This window comes from Eptatretus burgeri, chromosome 5, assembly GCF_056783735.1.
Source record: "Eptatretus burgeri isolate ZD-2024b chromosome 5, Ebu_testis_v1, whole genome shotgun sequence".
NCBI classification, from domain to species: Eukaryota; Metazoa; Chordata; class Myxini; order Myxiniformes; family Myxinidae; genus Eptatretus; species Eptatretus burgeri.
Genome location: NC_140965.1, coordinates 95,789,490 through 95,806,989, shown reverse-complemented (window position 1 = coordinate 95,806,989; position 17,500 = coordinate 95,789,490). Strand labels below are relative to the sequence as shown.

Genomic DNA, 17,500 nt, shown 5'->3' with positions numbered 1-17,500 from the left:
TGGCCAAAAGGTCAGTTTATGATTTTCTTCCACCATATAAGGTAATTCCTCACTTTTATGGAAGGGTTACATTCTTCAGATTCCTTCTGTAAGGTTAATTTCTGCAAATCAAAACCAATTTCCCCATATATACTCCCATCATAAAAGTGGAGATGTGTTTCTATGGAACCAAATCTTAACTCTGGGATGTAACAAATACACTTTCACAACAAGGTAATACAAGGAAATTGAACACAGATGGAGGCCATTCAGCCCATTATGCCTGCACGGCCAGACTAATTTATCAACACAAGATCCAAGGAAGAAAATGCATAATTTTTAATAAATAAATTAATTGTTTTTCGTTTTGTAGTTTTCTTTTCTTTTTCTTTTTCTTCTTCCCCTCAGGGGAGGGGGTATGGGCTTGGATAAAAACACATCGTCAACCACACAACACCCCTTGACGAGAACCCCACTAACAGGACTCCATACACATGCACACAATCACCCATCAATGCTCAAACTACCTAAAAGTTCTGTCAACATCCTTGTACCCCTCTATCTTCATAACTTCCAGGAACCTGTCTAATTCTAATTTTAACTTATCTCCTGTTTCTGCTGCCACTACCTTTCCAGGGAGACCATTCCTTGCATTAACTACTCTCTGAGTAAAAGTCCCCTGCCTTGCTACCATCTTAACTCTCCTCTTCTTCACTCTCAGGCTATGGCCCCTGCTCCGATCACTGTCTTCTCTGTTGAAGAATTCATCTGCACTTAATTTATCTATACCTTTCATTATCTTAAACATCTCTATCATATCTCCTCTAACCACCTCCCTTCTCGTGTATAAAGCCCTGCCTCTTTCAGCAGCTCCTCATCGCTGAGTCCAGCTAGGCCCGGAATCAATCTCGTAGCCCTGCACTGAACCCTCTCTCTGGCATCTATGTCTTTCCTGAGTTGTGGTGATCAAAACTGCACACAATATTCTAGATGTGGCCCTCACTAAATTCCTGTACAATGGTAACACCACCTCTTTTGATTTATAAATGACCCCCCTTCGAATCCAACCTAAAACTCTATTTGCTTTGCCTGTAGCTGATTGGCACTGTGCTGCCTGCTTACCTCCCGTATCTATTACCACCCGCAGATCCTTCTCCTGTGTGACACGCTCCAAAATTACCCCTTGCATCCTGTAATCTCTATTTTCATTGTTCTTTCCCATCCCCAACACCTGACACTTGCTCAGGTTAAATTACATCTGCCAATCTCTACAAGCATCAATACTTTCCTGTATCTGATCACCACCACCTCTGTTATCCACCAAGCTTTGTGTCATCTGCAAATTTGGAAAGCTTACTCTTCACCCCATTATCCAAATTGTTGATGTAAATAATGAACAGTAATGGTCCGAGTACTGATCCCTGAGGTACCCCGCTCCTTACCTCTTCCCAGCAAGACATCCTCCCACTAACAGCCACTCTTTGCTTCCTATCATTAAGCCAGTTTGCAATCCAATGAGCTACCTGACCAGCCACTCCACTAGCTCTCACTTTAGCCAACAACCTCCGATGTGGAACCTCATCAAATGCCTTCTTAAAGTCTTGATGTACTATGTGTTTTATCATAATGGAAGACAAACAAGTATTACCAAATGGGATTTAAAAAAAAATGTTAGTCAGAGATGCATTTAAATACATTGGAGGATGGATGGAGTGCAGAAGAAAAAATGGAATGGAGGAAGGAAACATTGTAACAGGTGGAGATTTTCGACACGGGATGAAGGAAAGGTCGAATTGAAATCAGGTTTTTAAAGAAGAGCACAGCAGAGGGAGGAAGTCGAAACATTTTAAGAGACCCTTTTTATCTTGCCAAAACGAAGTTTTGCAAGATATGTTAGTCAGCTTGTATGTTTTGTTTTTTTTGTTTTTTGTTTTGTCTGTAATCACGTATAAATCACTCTGCAGAGCAGAGTTATCATTGGAAATTTTTGTAACTTCGCATATCAGAGGCCTATAGAGGTCCCTTTCAGCGCATAAAATTTTGAAGGTCAAGGTCAAAGGTCAAGGTCACTTTCTCGCAAATCAGGGGAGTCGACGAAACCCTTATTTTTTTAGTAATTTTGATCGGATCGTCTTCAAACTTCATGGGAATATAGTTCATGGTCTGGCGCTCAGCTGTTTAATTTTTGGTGGTGATTGGCCTTGACCTTCATGGTTAGCGCCTCAGGTCAAACATATTTGACCCCAAGGTCAAATTTTCAAGTTTTAGGAACCATATCGTGACGTACCTCAAATTGAACACCTCGATGAGTACTTTCTAGATATGTCAAGCTTGAGAATTATGACGTCATTTGGTGACGTTATGAGGAAAACACATATTTTTCATGGTTACTCTGTAGAACGATTCTCATCGGAATCTCTCGTAGGCAGATATTCCTCAAGGAGTCGCTCCTGGTGGATAGCAGCTCTGTTCACCTCAGTGTGACCTTAAAGAAGTCACACGTGGTCACCTTTTGGCAAGATACGGGTCATTTTTTTTTTTTGAAGATTAGGGAAGAGGGGGGCAGAGTGAAAGAAGAGTTTGAAGAAAAAAGTCATGAAGATGAGTGTTGAATACCTTCATGATCAAAGTGGGATTAGAAATGTGGAAAGGTGTGGAAGAAAAATAATTATATTCATGTATTCTCAATTGTAATTGTTGCTGGTACTTTATAAATTTAATTTTTGTACTGTAGTCGAATTGGCAGTCAGTAATGTTTCCCTTTTCCCAAGAGTCTTTTGACCTACTTATGGATAAAAGGAATATTTTAATATGAAAAAAGGTCTTGCTCGCTGCATAGAAACAGGGTGACCTGGTTGACAACACTGCAAACTTTTGTCATGATTGTGTCATTCTCTCCCTCCCACCCAAAGTGGCCACGTATTGCAGTTCAGAGTTATTTTGCCTCGTGCTTATAAGCTCATCCCATAGTTGAATTGCCAAATGTTTCACCCTCCCATTTTTTGGATGTCAAATTGTGTTTTAGAGGAATTACTTCGGGCTTCTGTTTTCATGAAGTTCATTCGAATGTTTCAGTGAATCATTGAATGTTCTTCCTCCGTATTTATAAAATTAAAGATTCTCTGTTTGTATGCTGATCCAATGTGGAAATTGAGTTCTTTTCCACCACAAAGGGAATAAGAAGAAGGAAGAGGAAGAGTCCATGCAGGAAGTCACGTGGTTACAGGAGGGAAAGGTGAGAAGGGAAAAGATTCTTGTTTTGTTTTTTTTTAACTAATTTAAGACATGAAACAGAGGGTATAGTTGGGATGAAATTAAAGGAGTAGTGAAGGTATAGTGAAGAAAATATAAACTCAAGTCAATAAGGAGAAAATACAACAAACAAGATTGTGACCACAGAGGGGAGGAAGAAGGGTAGGCCTCAAGGAAACCCGATATTAAAAGATCGACGAATACTCGCCAATTAGCACAAGTTTTAACACAAAACCGAATTAGAAACACAGTAAATATGAAGGTAAAAAAACAGTAAAAACGACTGGAAAACCTGTCTTTGAGAAAGTCAGCAGAGGCCCTGAAGAGAACCGCCACCATCGCTCAACATCCGGAACCGGAAGCGGAAGTCTACCAACTGCTCACTGCCACTCATTTATTCCTCTCTTCTTCTCACTTGTGGAACTGCCTTCTACACTCTCTTCAATCTCATTCTTCCCTCTGGGTCTTCAAGACAGCTGTTCACCACCTTCTCAGGTCACTCCCCATCCAAAGCCATGATCTTTTCTACATCTGTTAAGCCACCCCAATTCCTCACAAAATTTGCCTATGTAACCTTCCTGTCAACGCCTTGTGTTCTCCCCTACCCCTCATTGTTACTTGCATCCCTTGTTTGTCCGTCTGAGATGTATCATTCGTTTATGCTCATGCATGCATACATGGGTGCACCGGGGTGTGGTTAAGCAGTCATGTGACCCGCCCATGTTCCAATGCTGTGCTGTGCCGTGTTGTGCCCATGTCCAGATTAAACCTCTTGTTCCCACTTCAGAGCCTTCGCCCCTGTCCATTGAGTACATTACAGTGGCGACAAAGATGGGATGTCCTTGAGCATCAGCTTATTGCAAGAATATGCAGTGAGGGAGGGGAGTGATTGGGAAGACTATACTGATCGTCTGAAGCAGTTCTACATGGAAAACAAAATGGACACCGATGAGGACACTGAAAGGAGGCGAGCTGTATTACTGACCGTATGCGACACCCAGACAGACAGCCTCACCAAAGATCTTCTTGCCCCAGCCAAACCTTACAAGTCATATGAAGAGTTCATCAATCTCGTGAAAATACATTATCACCCGAAACCGCGAAAGATCGTCTCAAGATATAAATTTTATACCCACCATCATCAAGATGGTCAGTCAGCATCTGAATTCGTGGCTGATTTACGCCGACTCGACGAACATTGTGAGTTTACAGATAAACTCGAAGAGATGTCATTTGATTTCTTTCTAATAGCCATCAATGACAACTCAATTCTGCGGGAACTCCTTTTTGAATCCGACCCCAATTTGGCTGAAGTCATGGAAATGGCCACTGCGTGTATGCAAACTGCTGAGAGCCTGCGCGTGATCTCTAACAAGTCAAAGGTTTTCCATCAGGACCCATCGGTTAACAAGGTAACCTTTGGCTACAAGCAAAAGTGTTTTAGCAAGCCACCAAATTCACCTCCACCTCCTGACATTTGTGAATCTACCCAGAATGTTGGGGTGACTTGTTGGCATTGTGGTAATCCTCAAGTTTTCCAATGTTGGTGCAGTAATTACACCTGTGACAACTGTGGGTATAATTTGTGACAACGGGGACACTTGAAATGTCGTTGTTCTCGATCCAAGTCGAAGAACTTGTCTTCTGCTTATCACATTGGGGTGAACTTTGATGCAGCGGATGATAGGTCACGGAACACAGCCTGCAGCCGAGAGTCAAGTGAGGAACTTTATGAGTTTTTTCTGTTGGAACAAAGAGCTCTGATGCTCCAATTATAGTTGATGTAAGAATCAATAAGATCCCGGTGAGGATGGCAGTTGATACCGGCGCTTCCAGATCAATGACAAGTGAGAGCAAGTTCACCTCCATCTACCCTCGAAGAAAGGCTCCGACAAACTGGCCTGTATATACTGACTTGCGAACATACCCCAAGGAGGTGGTTCCTGTCGTTGGCTCAGCTAATGTAACTGGAGGATATGGACACAGCACTCATGTCCAACCACGACTGATAGTGTGTGGAGAAGGACCAACCCTCATCGGCTGAGATTGGCTACGAATAATTAATCAGACTTAATTGGAGTGATGTAAACAGTCTCCAACTCTGATGCTGGATATGATACCATGCTCAACAAGTACCCTGGCCTTTGCAGGGCGATGATGTTGGTGATGGTGTTGGCACTTTTTCAGGGTGCAAAGTGAAGATTCATGTTTCTCCAGATGCTCAGCCATTGTTCCATAAGGCTAGAACTGTGCCCTATGTGATGCGATCAATGATCGAATGTGAGCTTGATCACCTGCAGAGTGAGGGCATCATCTCGCCAGTTGAGTACTCTGACTGGGCGGCACATATTGTTCCAATACTCAAAGGAGATGGAAGAGTGCACGTTTGTGGGGACGACAAAACGCCGATCAACCGCTATTCAAAGCTGGATGACTCCACTTTGCCCAAAGCAGAGGATCTGTTCACCACTCTCATGGGTGGCCAGACATTCACGAAGCTTGATTTGATCGAGGCCTATGCTAAAATGGAACTGGATGATGATTCCAAGCCCTATACACGCATCAACACTCATCGCAGACTCCACACGTACAACAGATGCCCGTTTGGCATACGCTCTGCTGCACCAATCTTCCAACGCAAGATTGTGACATGATTGAAAACTGCACCAAAGACAGTCGTATTTCAGGATAACATACCAGTGACTGGCAAGTCACAACATGAACACCTTGAGAACCTAAACGAAGTCCTCAATCGGCTGTCACAAGCTGGGTTACGCCTAAGGTATGAGAAGTGTACCTTTATGGCACATGAAGTTGAATATCTGGGTCATCAAATCTCCTGTCAAGGCATTTTGCCCTCTCCGAGCAAAGTTCAGGCAATTGCAAATGCACAAATGCCACAAAACATATCAGAACTTCGTGCATTCCTGGGTATGTTGACCTACTTTGGTAATTTCATGCCTCAACTAAGCACAACCGTCGAGCCTCTGCATCTTCTCCTCAGGAAAGGCATTGTCTGGAAATGGGAGGCTGTCCAAACAAAAGCGTTCAAGGCCACTAAAACCATGCTGTCCTCTTCATCGTTACTTGTCCATTACGACCAATCCAAGGAACTTATTCTCAGTTGTGATAGCTCTTCATATGGCATTGGGTGTGTGTTGTAACAAACAAATGGAACCAGTAATCTCCAGCCTTTTGCGTATGCATCACGAACCTGATCTGACACTGAACGTTGCTGTGCTCAAGTAGAACGAGAGGCGTTAGCGTGTGTCTGGGGCACCTTAAAGATGCACCAATATGTCTTTGGAAGACATATTACCATTGAGACTGATTCCAAACCATTGTTAGGTCTCCTGGGAGAAACCAGAGCCATTCTGCCCACATCATCAGGTCGTGTAAAACGTTTGCGTTGACCCTTGCCGGTTATGACTATTCATTGGTTTTCCGCCCGGGTAAGGAAATGTACTGTGCTGACGCACTCAGTCCCTTGCAGCTTCACATAACCATCCCAGAACTTCCACAATCTGGCGATGTCACTCACGATGAGGCGCCCGTAACCGCTAAGTAGATGGCTTGTGCTACCAAAAGCAATCCATATTTGTCACATATTAAACGCGGTATTATGTCAGGTGATTGGGCATCACTACCGGAAGGGGCGAAAACATACCTCATCCGGAAGGATGGGCTCTCTGTTGATGCAGACTGCCTGCTTTGGGGTAGCCGAGTGATAATTTAGCCGAAATTCCACGGAAAAATTATCAGTGAACTCCACAATGCTCATCCAGGCATCGTCACGATGAACACTATTGCCCGAGTCTATGTTTGGTGGCCTGGTTTGGACACTGACAATGAGTCCAGTGCATGCCAATGCTACGCTTGTCAAGCCCATGCCAAGACATCACCACAGTCTCCTTTGGCCATGTGGTCATGTCCATCAAAGCCATGGTCCACACTACACATCGACCATGCTGGTCCATTTCAAGGGAAGCTTCTCCTTATCGGAGTTGATGCCCACTCCAAATGGACTGCAGCTCTCATGGTGCCATCCTCATCCTCTGCTGTAACAATTGAAGTTCTGCGTACCATGTTCGCACAACATGGTATTCCTAACTCTATTGTATCAGATAATGGATCGTCATTTCCGAGTTCAGAGTTTCAGAACTTTTGTAAAATGATCTGCATTAAGCACTACACATCTGCCACCTACAAACCTGCCAGTAAAGGTCAAGCTGAATGTGCTGTTCAGATCGTCAAGAATGGTCTCAGCCGCGTCAAGGAAGGCTCCATTCAATCTCCTCGAGCTCCTGTTTTGCTCAACTACCGCACCAGACCACATCAAACCACCAGTCGCTCACCTGCCAAGCTTCCGATGGGTTGTGCATTAACAACACGGTTTTCATTAGTGCACCCGGATGTAACAGTCCAGGTCGAGAATAACAAGTTTCAATAGAAACGTAATCACGACCAAACGTCTGTACAACGCGACTTCCAGATCAATGATCCTGTATACATGTTGATCTCGGGATGTGGAACCAAGTGATTATCTGACATCATTATCAATAATATTGGTGAAATCATGTTTCTTGTGAAGTTGTGTGATGGTAGACGCATGAGTAAACATGTTGACCAACTCAGGTTACGTCATGGGGAGCCAAACATTGAACCGGCTCAAGTGCCTTTGTCACCCACTCTTGTATTAACACCACCTGTGTTTGAACCTAAGGTGTTTCTTCAGGAAAACTTTTCACCCATCAATGTACCTGAACTCCTCCTTGACCCTGTACCCCTTATTGAGAAGCCCACAGCAGTTGCAAGCAAGGATAGCCCTCCACGAGCCTTTAGATGATCAGATTGTGTCTGTATGCCTCCAGAGCATCTTGATTTCTAAAAAAATAAAAATAAAAAATTAGAAAGGGGTTGGGGGGATGAGATGTATCAGTAGTTTATGCTAATGCATGCGTTCATGGGTGCACCGGGGCATGGTGAAGCAGTCATGTGACCTGCCCATGTTCGGATGCTGTGCTGTGCTGTGTTGTGTTGTGCCCGTGTCTAAATTAAACCTGTTGCTCCCACTTCAGAGCCTTCGTGCCTATCTATTGAGTGCATTAATACAATCTCCCTCGATATTCTCCCTCCGCCCTGCTATTGGCAATTGCCCTTTCTCCTGCTATTCCCTTTGTTATGCTGTGTCCTCATGTGTTCTGTGTCCTCGCTCTTCCACGAGCCGAGACCATACAGAAAAAAAAAACACCGCACACGTTCATCTCCTATCCTGCATGCTCAACACCAGGGTGACAGTTTATAGTTTGGTTGAGATTCAAATCCAGACTTCTCAGCATACCTCTTGCCTATCCTGCCACCCCACACACCACGAGATAAACAAGTATGTGCATATAATATCAATGTCATATAAATTGATACTGTATCCCACTGCCAGGACAACATGCGGCACGTGTCAAGATCCATGGATGTCACACACCGGATTTTGCCACACGGATGTGCAACACTGCCTATTGCCACAGGATCTTGACAAACACTGGATGGGCGTGCCACATCTTCCTCTAAGTGGTCCACACAAGCATATCTGGAGAGGCAGCTGGTACAATTTACAATTCTTCAAACCACAATTACTCTTTCTCAAAAATGCAATCAATTGATTTAAAAAAAAAAAAATTGGTGTAATTGCAAACGCACAAATTTTTTTCTATAGTTCTTGATAATAGTAAACTATTTTCCTTCTGCCAAGAAAGGTGATAACAGTGAGTGACTATTTCTGTCAACTAAACAAGGGTTTTATTTTTAATACAGTGAAGTTGTGTACGGATTCGGATGAAACTTCGTGGACATGATGGGTGTGTGGCAAGGCCCAATTGATTCGATTTTGGTGAAGATCTGGATCTGGATCTGCATACGAGAATTATTTATTTTTAATGTGATTCTTCACCATGAGAGATAGGACCAAAAACGACATAGTATTGTATAGCATGACATTTCAAAAATGTATTGTGTCCGATATGTTCTCATGGATCAGGCATTACGTGGTGGAGGTATGCACTCAAACCAAGTACCCTTCTAGTTTTTCATGTTACCTTAAATTGAGATCAAATTTAACAGTGGGTTCGCATGTAATGTGGGAGGAGGCTTTCCCACGAATGCTTACATGTCCCATTCTACTTCCTACTTCTTTTCATAAATATAAATCTGTTTGGCAAAATAAAAGAACAGAATGGTCGAGTTGCTGGAATGTAATATCGATACACTCTTTTCTGCCCTTCACGAGATGGCAGAGTACGTGTCGTATCTTATCAGCAGAAAATCAAAATTAATAATTCATCAAATGAAAACTCTGACATGACAAACAACTCCCCTTTTCTCCACCCACAACGTTCCAGACTTAACCTCGTTCAGTTGTTTTTTTTCCTCTCATTTGTTGTTTGATACGTGTTGCAGGTGAAATGAAATTTCCAATGTCAACCACAACAATTTCCTCGCTTGGTAAGGCTTCAGTTTCATGTTCAGTGTTTAAACTGTTTAAAAGATGCAGAAAAACGTCTTCGACCATATTCTCAGGATACATTCACAATGTTCCACAATGTGTAATTTGATTGTAATTAAATTTGTGCAAGTGTATATAAATATATTGAATATACCTTTGTCGATGTTTCTAGATTATGTTGTGATTATGAAATGGATTAGATGTAGTAATTATCAGGCTTTTGAAAATTCGAATTTAGTTTCTTTTTGGATTTCAGTGGTAATGGGTAAAGAATACAAGACTTTGCAAGGTGAGTGTCTTTCTGTATCGGTGGACAATTCAAACACTAGGTTATGTCAACTAAAAGTTAATTGATGTGTGCTGACTGCCGTGGGAAGCGAAGTGACACTCACGTTACAGATGTTAATCCGTTGGGCAAGAGGATGAAGGGCTAATGCCTGAAATGTGAGCTTCATTTTAATGCCATGGCAGTCAGCAAATCTTTATCACCTTCCACTTGATAAAACCAATCATTGCAACTCGGGAACATACAGACTGCTAATAAGCCACAGTCGTGTACACACATACAAAAACAAAAAAAAATGTGTATACATAGACTGTATGTATGTACATGGTTTTTTTGGGGTTTTTTTCACGTCACTCTCCCTCCCGAAGATCTGCCTACACTGTCGGCAAGATCGTTGATTTGGTGGCTGGTCAGCTAGTTGACTGTGGCAGTTCTCTCTCAACTCGGTGGCAAATTGTGTGCCACCTTACTTTTGAGGGATTTCCACATCATACCCCTTGTTTTCTGGCACCCCAGCATCCTTTAGGTCTCAGCGGGTCACACCTCCCCACTGTTTAATTTTCATGTGAGCCAGACTTAGGAAGCCAGCTAAATATGAGTGCAAAGTGTTGGCATCCATGGAGTGCAAAGGGTGGGCAAGTAGATAAGACGGCCGAGCCACTCAAGGTGTTGTTTAGTCACCTTCGTGATTATTAGTCGCATACTGGTTTCACCGTAGGGGACTATGGGTTTGCTCTCCGTCTGTCCCACCTGTGGTTTCTCAGCCTTCCACCCCCCCCCCCCTTTTTAACATATTCAACTGAAACTTGTTAACATGACTTTGTTATGATAAATTACAGAAAGTTAGAGTTTCAGGGCGTTTTGTCAATTTTTCAAAGAGTTATGTCCTTTTTAAATTTGGAAAACATCACATTGGTAGTGGACATGTATTGCAAAGCAATTATCGCTCTTGTTGTTTCTGGATCTCCCCAACATCACCTCGGTTCTCACGATGTCATCCGATCTAATGATTGGGGTCTGTTGGAAATGGCGATAATGATTTAGTAACACCTGGGATGAAAGGCGTTCAGTCTCTTTCAATGTTTCATGGGTGGTGTTCACATTTCAGAACCATATAAGAGCACCGACAGCACAGACCTGGTACACTTTGCATTTGGTCTTTGCAAACAGGCATTTATGCAGAAAAATTGCCTAACGCAGAGCTCCAAAAGCTTTGAGGCTTGCACAAACCCATTCGTTGATACCGAGGATCCATTCTGCCTGAGGGTGCAGTTACAGATCAAACGTATGTGAACTCATTGATCGACACACATAAATACAAACACATACACACGAAGGTCGATACTTTGAGACCGAGGAAAGCTCCATTCCACCTTTTGAAAGCGGCATAAAGCCACTTGGCGATCACTCGCCAAGCTGATTGGTCATGGAACGCACCCCACATTTGCAAGGGTATGTTCAGTTACCAAGTTTTAATTTTTTTATTTTTTTGTGCACATAGATGAGGCTCGTAACAGAGCTAAAGGTTTCTTGTGGAGGTTCAACAAGTGACTTAAGCACTCCAGTAAGCAGTCCAACAAAACCGTTGATAAGGAATGGCTGACTTGGCAAGCGATAACAAGGAAATTGCTCATAGGACACACTCCAGATGTGCAAGACCAAAGACCCTTTTCTGGTTGTGCTATATTTGTGTGACAAAAAACGTTAATTCCGGGTGATTTTCAATGCCAAAAATACCGGGTCCCTCTTCAACCCCAACCCTTCCACTGCCTCCTCCCACATATATATATATATATATATATATATATATATATATATATATATATATATATATATATATATATATATATATATATATATATATAGTGACGTCCACGGGACTTGAACAGTCCCGCCAACGTAGAATGAGCCGAAACAATGGAGGCGGTTTATTTATTTATAACCCCAACATGGCGGTTCTAATCGCTCTACCGCAAACGGGACGAGGAAGGTGGCATGAGTCACTTTTCACTGAGTTGATGATGTTTATTCGTTTTTTATTATTACCAGAAATAACAAGACTCGCCAAGAAGAGGGATCCGGGGCGATTCGACGGGATGGTGTGGGATCGGGCGTGGGGAAAAAAACACAGACAATTCCAATGAATATACAGATCTCAAACCCTCAAAGGCGCCAAGCACACACACACACACACACACACACACACACACACACACACACACACACACACACACACACACACACACACACACACACACACACACACACACACACACACACACACACACACACACACACACACAAAACGTAGCTATTTCTGGTGGTCAGGCTGGACTGTGGTGTGGACGCAACTGTCCCTGGATCGGCGTCGGACGAGCTGGCCTTGCTCTCGTCAGGGGGGCAGGAGAAACCGTGGTGCTGTCGACCTCCTGGTCTTGGCCCAAGTCCGCTCACAGCCACCAGGAAACCAGTTCTGGCGCCAAGTTGCGAGCAGGAGAGGGAGGCAGGTCTGCCCACCGTTCGACCCCGTACTCCGAATCAGCAGAACCCCAGAGCCAACCAAGGTGAGGCACGAGGCTCGGCAAGGCTCCAGGACACGATCAAGAACACGTTCGACTCAGCACAACAACCAGGACGCTCTCTGCCGCCACAGCTTCCACACCAAAAAAAACCACGATCTTTTTTGGTTGCAATCTTCTTCCTCTTCCTTTTCGACCCCGAACAGAACCTTTTTATCCTTCGTCCTCGTCACTCCCAATCGAGCCGTTTATTGGCCCACCGCCATCGCCTTCCGCCAATCGTGATCACGGGGCGGAGCCATCCGCTGCACTGTCCTGTGACGTCACGGCCAGTCTTCAGAGAATACCAAAAGGGGTTTACGCAGACACACTTACCCTATCCCGTGTCCCTATCTAATTACGTGACATTTATCATTTCCCCCTTGAAGAAATGAACATTTACTAGACAACTTATCACCACTGAATTGCTACTTATTACATCGAGATCCTGGTAAACTCGAACAGCATGGCATACCTAATTAAACATCCTAATTACCCTTTGAATGCATACCCCCCCCTGAAACGTAACACTGCCCCCTCCTCTGGTACCGCAGCTCCTGCAAGGTATATCACAGGTGCTACCATACCAGCCTTAACACTTACTGACTCACACCTAATTAACCTAACGAAATAAAGTAGGAGGGGCAATGGGCAGCGAGTCGCAGCTAACTTACCTATCCTGCTTAATGTACTACCCCCTTATGGCCTTATCCTCGCCTAAACAATCATTCGTTTTTTTTTATTTTTTATTTTTTTTATTTTATTTCATGAGAGCACTGAGCGAAGTTGCACTCCATCCTCCGGATCATCGCTCTTGCCCAGCACTCTTCCAGTGATCCGGGGAGGGGAAACAAAAGGTTCCACAAAAACACAACACTTATACTTTACATTCCTACTCTAAGCCTTAACAACACTATTCACAGGATATTTACACTTGACCGCCTCCCCCAGTGGATGCTAATAGACCCAGCGTTACCTGGGGAGCCAATTTTCAAATTTGCTTGCCCCAAAATTATGCGGACATCATGCCCTTGATGCACCTGTCAAGTTGTGCGGGATCGAGTGGGACCCATACATCTTCACAACACTCACACCATGGTCATCATCACATTTCTAGGTCATGGTCCTCATTTTAATCATGCAGGCTGAATCCCGTCGTGGCCATGGGGTGGGTTACCACAAGACGATGGGGGCATCTCAGGTGCAACCATGCCCACAGGTAAGCTTTAGTCCAACCCGGACGTTTCTCCGCCCCGCTCCCTTTGATTCCCTCCCCCCTGGTAGCCATCAGCTCTAATCCCGTACAACACTCTGGAAGGGGTCTCACTGGCTCCTCTGGCCTTCCTGGGTCGCCAAGGTCCTACCCGCCTTGGTCGCCCAACCAGACCCTCTCCCAGTTGCCTCCAGACACTGTCACCATTAGCCACCAGGTGGTGAATCGCCTTGAAGGGGGTCGCAATTCCCGCTCACCGTGAGCTTCAGCAATCCATGTGGACAAGCACATCATCCCCACCCACAAAACCCACATGACTCCCCCACCCCATCGGCCTTACATGTGACACCTGCATTTCTAACACTTCGCCGACCATGACCTTCCCTATTACCACACCATGTCCAATAAAAAAAACAATGTGTGCACCATACATTTCACTTCTTCACTTAAAACAACTCACACAGCACTTCTCACCCGATCCACGCACCAGCCATTGGACAGCCACTCGTGTCCGCTTTGTTTCCAATTACCCACTGTCCCGATTGTCACTCTAAAACCCAGCAGAACTTACAAACCCATGCCAATTTTCCCACAATTCATTTTTTTCCACTAAAGGAGGCACTTCGCCACAATCTCAGCGGCCGAGCATGGCCGTATATGCTCAGCCCAATCTAGTCTCCCCGACCCCCGACAGTGATCTCCGGACCCGACCTATGAAAGGGCATCTCGGATAGACCTGGCGGTTCAGCAGGAGGATTCACCCTCTCCGAGTCTAAAAGTCTATTGGAGGGTCCCTCCATCGCCGGGTACCGGCAATATCGTTGCATGTGTCCTCTTCGCCCGCACCGGAAACAACTCCCCATAAAAGGCCCCCGTGAGTATCGGTGAAATGTCTCTTCCGGTTCCGGACCCCCTCGGCCATAATCGAATTGCTCTATTGGCTGGGCTGGACCCCGCCGCTTTGGCGCACTAACTACCGGATTACCCTTTATCAAACTTAACAGTTTCTGGCAAATTTCCTGAAACATTTGGGTAATGCCAATTTCTCCCAGCCCCCCTCCCTGATCCTGGATCTCCGCCTGTCGGATAGTCACCGATGGCCTCTCTGGAACCCGACCCGGCCGACTCCACGAGGCCAGCCTGGCCGCGCACTCGGTGAACGGTGGGTGGATCCTGTAACTCCACTAGCGCTCGGACCTCAGGGTCAGGAAGAGCAGCTAAAAATTTCTAGAGTGCCAGTCTGTCCCACGCCTCCACTGTAAGGTCCCGATACGCGATCCTGACTGATTAGTAAATGTCCTGTGCCAGCTCCTGCACTGTCTCACCCGGCTTTAATCTGCGGTGCTGGAGCTGGGCCCGCACCAGATCACAGTTTGCTACAAACCCAAACCGACGGCTCAACGCCTCGCAAATGTGGGAGCTGGTCAACATCCCCTCCGCAATCACGTTTAACACATCTGCGGCTGGTCCCCGCAACGTTGCCACCAAATTCCCTGTACGTTCCCGCTCATTCCACCCGTTTAGTCGGGAAATGCACTCAAATTGCGTCAGAAAAGCTTCAACGCTCCCTGACCCGTCGAAATTTACCAGGGGTCAACTTTTACGGTGGCCCGCTTCTCAGTTTTTCCCTTGTCCGAATCCAGCCCAGGGATCAAACACCCTTGTGGCTGCGTATCCAATTTCGGAGCCCACTGTGGCCAAAGATGTTTTGTGGTGAGGGTCTTATGGGTCAATTTTGCCTCCTGTTCCAAACGTTGAATGGACCGATTCACCTCTTCCCGCAGGATCTTCTGGGCCCGCACAACCTCCTCCAAGGCTCCGTCGCGAGTTTGTAGCTGCTCCTCAACCAACCCGGACACTCTACATACAAAAGACGGCTCTACCAGGCCTTTATCCAAGACTTCATCTTGGCTCATAATTTTATCTTGTTCGTCCAAACGAGCCAACAATCCTTTTACCTCCTCCGCCAAATTCATCCCTTGCTTCCTCAGCTCTCCCCACTCTTCAACTTGCAGCTGCATACGAGCATCCACACAGGCACGATGACGTTCCAGGCTTTCATCCACTTTATCAACCCGAATGTTCGTTGCATCAATTTTATCTACCAATTTTTTCCGTATATTTTCCCCCTCCAGTGTAATTTCTACCTTTGTTTCCTCCAATCTATCCTCAAATTTACTTTGTATTTCTCCCAATTTAACATCCACACACTCCTGCATCTCAGTTTTCATTTTCTCCATCTTTTCCCCCAATTCATCCCTCATTAAATCAATCCGTGCACCCAACTGTTCCCCCATTACCCCCAATTGATCTGTCATTTCTGCCCCCTGTGCCGTCATTTTTGCCATTTGTGCCGTCATTTCTGCCCTCTGTGCCGTCATTTCTGCCCTCTGTGTCACGAATTGATTTTCCATTTGTACCGTGATGTCCGCTATTAAACGTTCCAACAGTGTCTGGATCGTCATCGCACCGGTTTCCGGCGCTGCCGGCTCTGTTACGGGCGATGAAGCACGGTCCACGCTCGGAATGGGGGAGGTTCCAACCCTACCCCCGTCTCTCCCCTCTTCCCCCGACTCGCTGCCAGACACGTGGCCTTCCTCCTCAAACATCTGCACATCCGCCATGGTGCAGAAGTCCCGTTTTCCGCCAATTAATTTAAATTTGAAAAATCCTGCCAAAATTTTCCCGCGCTCGTGCGCTTTTCTGTAATAATTTTATATTCCAATTCGTGGCGAGATTTTAATCCTGGTATATAATTTAGAGGGGTTCGAACATCCAACACCCTGACACCAATGTGACGTCCACGGGACTTGAACAGTCCCGCCAACGTAGAATGAGCCGAAACGATGGAGGTGGTTTATTTATTTATAACCCCAACATGGCGGTTCTAATCGCTCTACCGCAAACGGGACGAGGAAGGTGGCACGAGTCACTTTTCACTGAGTTGATGATGTTTATTCGTTTTTTATTATTACCAGAAATAACAAGACTCGGCAAGAAGAGGGATCCGGGGCGATTCGACGGGATGGTGTGGGATCGGGTGTGGGGAAAAAACACAGACAATTCCAATGAATATACAGATCTCAAACCTTCTAAGGCGCCAAGCACACACACACACACACACACACACACACACACACACACACACACACACACACACACACACACACACACACACACACACACACACACACACACACACACACACACACACACACACAGTAGCTATTTCTGGTGGTCAGGCTTGACCGTGGTGTGGACGCAACTGTCCCTGGATCGGCGTCGGACGAGCTGGCCTTGCTCTCGTCAGGGGGGCAGGAGAAACCGTGGTGCTGTGGACCTCCTGGTCTTGGCACAAGTCCGCTCACAGCCGCCAGGGAACCAGTTCTGGCGCCAAGTTGCGAGCAGGAGAGGGAGGCAGGTCTGCCCGCCGTTCGATCCCGTACTCCGAGTCAGCAGAACCCCAGAGCCAACCAACGTGAGGCACGAGGCTCGGCAAGGCTCCAGGACATGATCAAGAACACGATCGACTCAGCACAACAACCAGGACGCTCTCTGCCGCCACAGCTTCCACACCAAAAAAAACCACGATCTTTTTTGGTTGTAATCTTCTTCCTCTTCCTTTTCGACCCCGAACAGAACCTTTTTATCCTTCGTCCTCGTCACTCCCAATCGAGCCGTTTATTGGCCCACCGCCATCGCCTTCCGCCAATCGT

General features: G+C 45.5%; 1 protein-coding gene and 1 long non-coding RNA gene across 4 annotated transcripts in view; both read left to right on the top strand.

The window, feature by feature from the left end:
• Positions 1–8,825, top strand: part of LOC147026999 (uncharacterized) — a 10,772-nt gene extending 1,947 nt beyond the window's left edge. Inside the window, exons 2-3 of the long non-coding RNA XR_015058605.1 lie at positions 3,153–3,214; positions 8,669–8,825. This is a non-coding gene — a long non-coding RNA (uncharacterized LOC147026999). The remainder of the gene's footprint in view (positions 1–3,152; positions 3,215–8,668) is intronic.
• A 768-nt stretch (positions 8,826–9,593) lies between these two features.
• The window catches only part of LOC147026998 (chitinase-3-like protein 1), a 70,674-nt gene continuing 62,767 nt past the window's right edge, over positions 9,594–17,500 (top strand). Inside the window, exon 1 of one of the 3 annotated variants that reach the window (XM_085882981.1) lies at positions 9,594–9,726. In XM_085882981.1, coding sequence (XP_085739107.1) covers positions 9,687–9,726 — 40 coding nt within the window. In that variant the 5' untranslated portion in view covers positions 9,594–9,686. Of the gene's footprint in view, positions 9,727–9,973; positions 10,017–17,500 lie in introns of those variants that run through there. The other 2 variants (XM_085882982.1, XM_085882980.1) reach the window with 2 other exon arrangements.